At 46.3% G+C, this 10,000-nt stretch overlaps 2 protein-coding genes across 3 annotated transcripts in view; one reads left to right on the top strand and one right to left on the bottom strand.

The window, feature by feature from the left end:
* jph3a (junctophilin 3a) overlaps positions 1-482 on the top strand; it is a gene marked incomplete at both ends in the record, with an annotated part of 13,517 nt that extends 13,035 nt beyond the window's left edge. For both annotated transcript variants that reach the window (XM_084189844.1, XM_084189845.1), the window contains one exon: positions 402-482. In XM_084189844.1, coding sequence (XP_084045970.1) covers positions 402-482 — 81 coding nt within the window. The remainder of the gene's footprint in view (positions 1-401) is intronic.
* Positions 483-6,358: 5,876 nt separating this feature from the next.
* LOC311114607 (large neutral amino acids transporter small subunit 1-like) overlaps positions 6,359-10,000 on the bottom strand; it is an 8,962-nt gene continuing 5,320 nt past the window's right edge. The window contains exons 5-10 of the mRNA XM_084189846.1: positions 9,765-9,888; positions 9,539-9,642; positions 9,291-9,387; positions 7,514-7,663; positions 7,190-7,367; positions 6,359-6,754 (exon numbers count right to left, since the gene is read on the bottom strand). Coding sequence (XP_084045972.1) covers positions 6,699-6,754; positions 7,190-7,367; positions 7,514-7,663; positions 9,291-9,387; positions 9,539-9,642; positions 9,765-9,888 — 709 coding nt within the window. The 3' untranslated portion in view covers positions 6,359-6,698. The remainder of the gene's footprint in view (positions 6,755-7,189; positions 7,368-7,513; positions 7,664-9,290; positions 9,388-9,538; positions 9,643-9,764; positions 9,889-10,000) is intronic.

Genomic DNA, 10,000 nt, shown 5'->3' on the forward strand with positions numbered 1-10,000 from the left:
CTCTCTCTCCTCTCTTCTCCTGTCTCTCTCTCTCTCTCTCCTGTCTTTCTCTCTCTCTCCTGTCTCTCTCTCTTGCTCTCTCCTCCTGTGTCACTCTCTCCTCCTGTCTCTCTCTCACCTCATGTCTCTCTCTCTCGCTCTCTCCTCCTGTCTCTCTCTCTCCTCTCTCCACCTGTCTCTCTCTCCTCCTCGCTCTCTCCTCCTGTCTCTCTCTCCACCTGTCTCTCTCTCCTCCTCTCTCTCTCCTCCTGTCTCGCTCTCTCCTCCTGTCTCGCTCTCTCCTCCTGTCTCTCTCCTCCTGTCTCGCTCTCTCCTCCTGTCTCTCTCTCTCTCTCTCTCGCTCTCTCCTCCTGTCTCTCTCTCGCTCTCTCCCCCTCTCTCTCTCCCCTTGTCTCTCCCAGGGCTCCAGCTCTGTCCTGGTGGTCATGGTTATTTTACTCAACATTGGAGTAGCCATCCTCTTCATCCATTTCTTTATTTAACCTTCCTTCTCTGATCTACTAAGTCTTATTATTATATTATAAAAGTTATTATTGCTACAGACATGACTCTGCCACCTGGAGGCCGCAGCGTGGAGCGGAGGAGTGACGACGGACATCGACAGCATCGTCTTTCTGCTGTCTTCTTCTCTTCTCTTGATATTGATCTCATGTCACAGACTCAGTTAAGATATATCACTCAACGGATTTATCTGTCTGCCTTGAGTTTCTAAAACACTACAGTTTTCTTTTATGAATTTGCCTTTTGTTGTGCTTGCAAACCACTTTGAGAGGTGTTGCATTACGACTGTGGAAGGGAATAAAACAGCAGCTGTGAGACGGTGTGACGTGACGGCGTAGTCGGGCACAAATGCATGGGTGTTGTTAGTAGGGCACCTGCTGTATAGATAACAGGACACACAGGGCACAGACTATGTCCACTTGGCCCATCCATCCCAGACTATGTCCACTTGGCCCATCCATCCCAGACTATGTCCACTTGGCCCATCCATCCCAGACTATGTCCACTTGGCCCATCCATCCCAGACTATGTCCACATGGCCCATCCATCCCAGACTATGTCCACTTGGCCCATCCATCCCAGACTATGTCCACTTGGCCCATCCATCCCAGACTATATCCACTTGGCCCATCCATCCCAGACTATGTCCACTTGGCCCATCCATCCCAGACTATGTCCACATGGCCCATCCATCCCAGACTATGTCCACTTGGCCCATCCATCCCAGACTATGTCCACTTGGCCCATCCATCCCAGACTATGTCCACATGGCCCATCCATCCCAGACTATGTCCACTTGGCCCATCCATCCCAGACTATGTCCACTTGGCCCATCCATCCCAGACTATATCCACTTGGCCCATCCATCCCAGACTATGTCCACTTGGCCCATCCATCCCAGACTATGTCCACATGGCCCATCCATCCCAGACTATGTCCACTTGGCCCATCCATCCCAGACTATGTCCACTTGGCCCATCCATCCCAGACTATGTCCACTTGGCCCATCCATCCCAGACTATGTCCACTTGGCCCATCCATCCCAGACTATGTCCACTTGGCCCATCCATCCCAGACTATGTCCACTTGGCCCATCCATCCCAGACTATGTCCACTTGGCCCATCCATCCCAGACTATGTCCACTTGGCCCATCCATCCCAGACTATGTCCACTTGGCCCATCCATCCCAGACTATGTCCACTTGGCCCATCCATCCCAGACTATGTCCACTTGGCCCATCCATCCCAGACTATGTCCACTTGGCCCATCCATCCCAGACTATGTCCACTTGGCCCATCCATCCCAGACTATGTCCACTTGGCCCATCCATCCCAGACTATGTCCACTTGGCCCATCCATCCCAGACTATGTCCACTTGGCCCATCCATCCCAGACTATGTCCACTTGGCCCATCCATCCCAGACTATGTCCACTTGGCCCATCCATCCCAGACTATGTCCACTTGGCCCATCCATCCCAGACTATGTCCACTTGGCCCATCCATCCCAGACTATGTCCACTTGGCCCATCCATCCCAGACTATGTCCACTTGGCCCATCCATCCCAGACTATGTCCACTTGGCCCATCCATCCCAGACTATGTCCACTTGGCCCATCCATCCCAGACTATGTCCACTTGGCCCATCCATCCCAGACTATGTCCACTTGGCCCATCCATCCCAGACTATGTCCACTTGGCCCATCCATCCCAGACTATGTCCACTTGGCCCATCCATCCCAGACTATGTCCACTTGGCCCATCCATCCCAGACTAGTGTACAGCGCCCCCTTATCCTACACTTATCCCACTTCACAATATGGCACGGTGATCACACTTCTTCTCCCACCCTAGCCCCTAACCCTATACCCTATGGCCTCATCCACCAACCCCTGGGGTATGCGTCCCAAATGGTACCCTATTCCCTATATAGTGCACTACTTTTGACCAGAGCCCCATATAGGGGATGAAGTTAAAAGTAGTGTATGATAGAGTGTATAGGGTGTCATTTGGGTTGTAGCCATGATCTATGCTACTAAACTATGCTGCAAGAGTGGATCCATGTTTAAGGGCTCTGCCATGTTCCTTTTTACCATAACACACACACACACACACACACACACACACACACACACACACACACACACACACACACACACACACACACACACACACACACACACACACACACACACACACACACACACACACACATACACACACACAGCCACACACACACACACACACACACACCCACATACACACACACACATACACACACACAGCCACACACACACACACACACACCCACATACACACACACACACACACACACACACACACACACACAGCCACACACAGCCACACACACACACATACACACACAGCCACACACACAGCCATTGCATGAGGGTGCATCTTCCTATCCCTGTCATGTTGTTCTTCATTTGTCCCCAAACCCACCCAGATATCCAGTCTTATGATTCACTTCACTGCAACTATGAACAGAGAGTTGGGATCGATGCCGTTCAACATTCAGTCGAATCAGGAAACTTGACATTTTAAAGATTTGATTCATGAATTGAATAAAACCCACACTTTTCTATGAGGTTTTTTGATTCATGAATGATCTCAACCCTATCACTTACACAACAAAACACACGCAGTCTCCACACCCACCCACAGACACACAACTGACATACTGAGGAATATGGAGGTGGGAGGATTCAGGCTTGCCCCTGTGTACAGCATTGAGACTGTTATGTTATAACACTGATTCTAAATATATATATATACACACATACATAAACATATATACATATATATATATGTATGTGTATATATGTATATATATATGTGTGTATAATGTGTGTGTATGTATCATTATTATTCAAATGTTTGTTATTTTTTAGCAGTTTGCAAGACAGAGAGAATGCTGAGTGCCTCGTATTTATTTATTTTGTATTAATGTATTGATTCACTTGATGAAACACCCCTCGTGGGAAATGCAGGCTAAAGGGGGGGAGGGGTGGGGGTGGGGGTGGGGGTGGAGGTGGGAGTTTGACCTTCAGAACGGTGAAAGGGTGACCCCTCCTGAAGTGGCAACGCGCCGTTTAGTCCCTCTCCCAGTCGGCCTTCTTCCAGACCAGTCCACAGGGAGAACTGGGTCTCTTCCAGACCAGACCAAAGTCCCAAATGGCACCCTCTTCCCTATATAGAGCACTACTTTGAACCAGAGTCCCTATATAGCTAGTGCACTACTTTGGGAGAACAGTAGTGCGTGGGCCCTGGTCCAGAGTAGTGCAGCTATATAGGGGACAGGGTACCATTTGGGATATAGCCTGGGCGTGTTCTCCTTCAGTGTCACCTCCAGACATGCTGGGGCCGATGAAATGTTTCTCAGCATGTTTGTTTAGCCTGCTCAATCTGGTGTCAGTCAGTTTGTGAGTCTCGCCGCCTCGTATTGTCCGACCTACCCAGCAACAGGTGGCTGGCACTGAGGCGGAGACCATCGTCGGTGTGTAAAATAAATTTTAAAAAAACGCTAAGCTTTTAAAACTGTGGATTTAAAAAAAAAATTGATCCTGAGTTCTATGAATGATCTAAAAAAAATCTGTTCTGCTCTACTGTTTTATACTTGGCACCCGGTGACATCATGTTGTGACATCATTGCATGCCCAAGCATGCTCTTTCTTACGCTTTGGTTTATGAGATGTGGAGAAAATATAATGAAATGTTTGAAATGACTGTCCTTTGGTGTGGTGACTGTTGCTCTCCTCATATAGACTCATACACACATATAGTTGACTGGAGTTCAGATTTTAAAGGAATGAATCCATTCCAAGTGTATGAATGTATAGTAACTACAGGCTATTATATTGGAGATTTCTGTTTCTGCAGTATATTAGTGTCAATAGAACCTAAGCGTAAGAATGCTTATGGGGAAAAAAAATGTCAGCCAGCCCTCAAAAAACCAACATTCAATACCCCACTTTACAATCACTCTTCACTCCTGTCATCATCGTTGTTTCAAAAACTTTATTTATAAAACACAATTCACATTCACAAAGTGCAGCACAGCAAGGATACTTAGAACAACGTCTTGGTATTTCATATGAACAACAATAACAAGACAAGGCACAGGAAGCGTCCAGAAGGCTTCTGGAATGTTCTAGACAGTAACAACCGACGATAACATTAGATAACTAGTCCAATAGGTCATCTCCATCTCCAGCTGGCTCTCTCTCTCTCTCTCTGTAGGAAAGGGGCCTGGGGACTCTAGAACTGACTTCTAATTCTGAATTCTAGTAACTATTTTACCTTCTGAGATGTGGCACTTCCTAAAGAATTAACCTCTTCAGGACCAAATATCATGCCTTCGTAGTATCAGTTTATGTAGATACAGTGCCTTTGGAAAGTATTCAGACACCTTGACTTTTTCCACATTGTTACGTTACAGCCTTATTCTAAAATGGATTCAATCGTTTTTTCCCCCTCATCAACCTACACACAATACCCCATAATGACAAAGCAAAAACTGGTTTTTAGACATTTTTGCAAATGTATAAAAAAAAAAAAAAATGGAAAGATCCAGTCCCTGGCGCTGAAAAACATCCCCACAGCATGATGCTGCCACCACCGTAGGGATGGTGCCAGGTTTCCTCCAGACGTGATGCTTGGCATTCAGGCTAAAGAGTTCAACCTTGGTTTCATCAGACTAGAGAATCTTGTTTCTCATGGTCTGAGAGTCCTTTAGGTGCCTTTTGGAAAACTCCAAGCGGGCTGTCATGTGCCATTTACTGAGGAGTGGCTTCCGTCTGGCCACTCTACCATTAAGGCCTGATTGGTGGAGTGCTGCAGAGATGGTTGTCCTTCTGGAAGGTTCCTCCCATCTCCACAGAGAAACTCTGGATGTCTGTCAGAGTGACAATCGGGTTCTTGGTCACCTCCCTGACCAAGGCCCTTCTCCCCCGATTGCTCAGTTTGGCCGGGGGGCTAGCTCTAGGAAGAGTCTTGGCGGTTCCAAACTTCTTCCATTTAAGAATAATGGAGGCCACTGAGTTCTTGGGGACCTTCAATGCTGCAGACATGTTTTGGTACCCTTCCCCAGATCTGTGCCTCGACACAATGCTGTCTATGAGCTCTACGGATAATTCCTTCGACCTCATGGCTTGGTTTTTGCGCAGACATGCACTGTCAACTGTGGGACCTTAGACAGGTGTGTGCCTTTCCAAATAATCTCCAATCAATTGAATTTACCACAGGTGGACTCCAATCAAGTTGTCGAAATATCTCCAGGATGATCAATACGAACAGGATGCACCAGAGCTCAATTTCGAGTCCTATAGCAAAGGGTCTGAATACTTATGTAAATTAGGGATTTCCGTTTTTTAGTTTTTAACACATTTGTAAAAACTTTAAAAACCTGTTTTCGCTTTGTCATTATGGGGTATTGTGTGTAGATTGATGAGATATATATATATATATATATATATATATATATATATATATATATATATATATATACTTTTTTTAATCCATTGTAGAATAAGGCTGTAACGTAACAACATGTGGAAAAGGGGAAAGGGTCTGAATCCTTTCCGAATACACTGTAGCTACTTAGTATCAGGGTTGGGGTCAATTCCATTTCAATTCAGGAAGTACAATGACATTCATATTCTCTTCAATGCATTTCAACGAGGAAAATGTGGAATTTGGTTTCCTTTATGAATGGAATTGAGCTCTGCTTTGTACTCCTCTAGAACCCCTCTGTTTAACATTTAAAGACACTGTCAAAAGTAGAAAACCCAACAGTCTACATTCATAACTGATATTTTAACATAGGGAGAAATATAAAGAAAGACAAAATACTAAAAAAAGACAGTTTGCAGATGTAAAGAAAAGACTGCAAGGTGGGTTTTCTGTGTAAACAACCGAATAGTTCGTCCTAATTACTAGTCTTAGTGTGACACATTATCCTGCATGAATTGGTCCCCCAACGCCTTCCTTCTGGACACAAGAACAACCCTCCCCATCCCCGCTGACTCCTTAATCAAGGTTAGGGGTCAAAAAGGTTAGGGGTCCAATCTGGCAGAGAGTATTCAGAGCGATCAGCCTGAGATGAACAAACATTAAAAACGTCCGGTACTGCTTCAGTGGTGGGACAGCGGCTTTGGGTTGCAGTGGAACAGGTTGAGATCATGAGTCCTGAGGGACCACCTTCAGCAACTTCTGACAGAACACTGTAAACAAGCCTGTAAGAAACCCAGTTCAATTATTACACCCTTTCATCAGTAGTGGAAGTTGTTGTAGTAGTAGTGTGTTTAATTCATCTAGATGTCGTCTTGATGTGTACTGTACATTAACCGTGTTAGTAGAAGTGATAGTTTAGTATCTTGATGTGTACTGTACATTAACCGTGTTAGTAGAAGTGATAGTTTAGTATCTTGATGTGTACTGTACATTAACCGTGTTAGTAGAAGTGATAGTTTAGTATCTTGATGTGTACTGTACATTAACCGTGTTAGTAGAAGTGATAGTTTAGTATCTTGATGTGTACTGTACATTAACCGTGTTAGTAGAAGTGATAGTTTAGTATCTTGATGTGTACTGTACATTAACCGTGTTAGTAGAAGTGATAGTTTAGTGATTTTCTAAAGGAACAGTGACAGCAGTGTTAAGTTACTCACTGATGCCATTGATGATCCAGCTGGGTTTTTTCTGCCACCAAACTCCAAAGAAATAGACGGGTACTCCGGTGGCGATGATACCGAAGCCGATGCCACACTCGACGGGTGTCTCCCAAAATGACACCACAATGAGCAACACACACGCTGCCACGAAACTCACCGGGAGAAGAAGATTCACCTGAAACACACACAGAAAAACGTATACAAACGGACACACACACACAGACTTGGACACACACACACACAGACTTGGACACACACACACACACACACACACTTGGACACACACACACTTGGACACACAAACTGCACAGACACACTGACCTTGATGGGTCGCTCCAGTTCAGGTTTCTTGTATCGCAGCCACATCATGCCGATGATGGCCATGGCGACAGAGAGCCAGTTGAAGAAGCTGAAGAAGTTGATGACAGAGAAGATGTCGCTGGATAATGCGTACAGCAATGTCATTATGCACTGAGAGAGAGAGAGAACATACAGCACCGTCATTATGCACAGAGAGAGAGAGAGAGAGAGAGAGAGAACATACAGCACCGTCATTATGCACTGAGAGAGAGAGAACATACAGCACCATCATTATGCAAAGAGAGAGAGAGAGAGAGCATACAGCACCGTCATTATGCACAGAGAGAGAGAGAGAGAGAGAGAACATACAGCACCATCATTATGCAAAGAGAGAGAGAGAGAGAGCATACAGCACCGTCATTATGCACAGAGAGAGAGAGAATATACAGCACCGTCATTATGCACTGAGAAAGAGAGAGAGAACATACAGCACCGTCATTATGCACAGAGAGAGAGAGAGAGAGAGAACAAACAGCACCGTCATTATGCACAGAGAGAGAGAGAGAGAACATACAGCACCGTCATTATGCACTGAGAGAGAGAGAACATACAGCACCGTCATTATGCCCTGAGAGAGAGAGAGAGAGAGAGAACATACAGCACCGTCATTATGCCCTGAGAGAGAGAAAGAGAACATACAGCACCGTCATTATGCACTAAGAGAGAGAGAGAGAGAGAGAGCGCACATACAGCACCGTCATTATGCACTGAGAGAGAGAGAGAGCACATACAGCACCGTCATTATGCACTGAGAGAGAGAGAGAACATACAGCACCGCCATTATGCACTGAGAGAGAGAGAACATACAGCACCGCCATTATGCACTGAGAGAGAGAGAGAACATACAGCACCGTCATTATGCACTGAGAGAGAGAGAGAGAACATACAGCACCGTCATTATGCACTGAGAGAGAGAGAGAACATACAGCACCGTCATTATGCACTGAGAGAGAGAGAGAACATACAGCACCGTCATTATGCCCTGAGAGAGAGAGAGAACATACAGCACCGTCATTATGCCCTGAGAGAGAGAGAGAACATACAGCACCGTCATTATGCCCTGAGAGAGAGAGAGAACATACAGCACCGTCATTATGCCCTGAGAGAGAGAGAGAACATACAGCACCGTCATTATGCACTAAGAGAGAGAGAGAACATACAGCACCGTCATTATGCCCTGAGAGAGAGAGAGAACATACAGCACCGTCATTATGCACTAAGAGAGAGAGAGAACATACAGCACCGTCATTATGCCCTGAGAGTTAGAGAGAGAACATACAGCACCGTCATTATGCACTAAGAGAGAGAGAGAACATACAGCACCGTCATTATGCCCTGAGAGAGAGAGAGAGAACATACAGCACCGTCATTATGCCCTGAGAGAGAGAGAGAACATACAGCACCGTCATTATGCACTGAGAGAGAGAGAGAACATACAGCACCGTCATTATGCACTGAGAGAGAGAGAGAGAACATACAGCACCGTCATTATGCACTTAGAGAGAGAGAGAACATACAGCACCGTCATTATGCACTGAGAGAGAGAGAGAGAGAGAGAGAGAGAGAGAGAGAGAGAGAGAGAGAGCGAGAGAACAAACAGCACCATCATTATACACTGAGAGAGAGAGAGAGAGAGAGAGAGAGAGAGAGAGAGAGAGAGAGAGAAAGAGAGAGAGAGAGAACATACAGCACCGTCATTATGCACTGAGAGAGAGAGAGAGAACATGACAGGACTCACGGTGAAAATGAGTGAAGGCTGAGGGGTGAGCAGGATCGGGTGGATCATGGACAACAGAATGGGCAGGTGACCTTCTCGTGACCCGACCAAAAACAACCTGAAAGACGGAGAGAAGTCTCTTACAAACAGGTACCCAGCACCACATGTAAGTTGACCTGTGTACATTGACTTTAGAAGGTTATTTTGTTAGGTCAGCGGCTGTGAGGTGTGCGTGTGTGTGTGCGTGTGTGTGTGTGTGTGTGTGTTACCTGGAGGAGGTGAAGAGAGATCCGTTGACGGAGCCGAAACAGGACAGTCCCACAAACACAGGGATGATCCAGGCCATGACACCCAGGTGGTAGTTACCAAAGTCCTGCAGGTCCCACAGTTACTTGGAGTTAGGGGGTAGCTGTGTGTGTGTGTGTGTGTGTGTGTGTGTGTGTGTGTGTGTGTGTGTGCTACAGTGAGTGAGTAACTTCATGCTGGTAGTCTCACCACTGCCACGGCCTCTGAAGCCACCATCTCCTCAGGGCTGAGGGTGGTGAAGTAGGCCAGGTTAGTGAAGACATACACCACCGTCACCATGGGCAGGGAGATCTTTATGGCACGCGGCAGGTTCCTGCAGATACACACACAAGGGTCAAGGAAAGGTCAAGGGTAAACTTCCTCCTTCCCCGTCACCATGGTAACAGGTGACGGAGAGAGAATCTGAAATGGTACCCTAGTATACC

Source organism: Coregonus lavaretus (genome assembly GCF_964263955.1).
Source record: "Coregonus lavaretus genome assembly, contig: HAP1_SCAFFOLD_935, whole genome shotgun sequence".
Taxonomy (NCBI): domain Eukaryota; kingdom Metazoa; phylum Chordata; class Actinopteri; order Salmoniformes; family Salmonidae; genus Coregonus; species Coregonus lavaretus.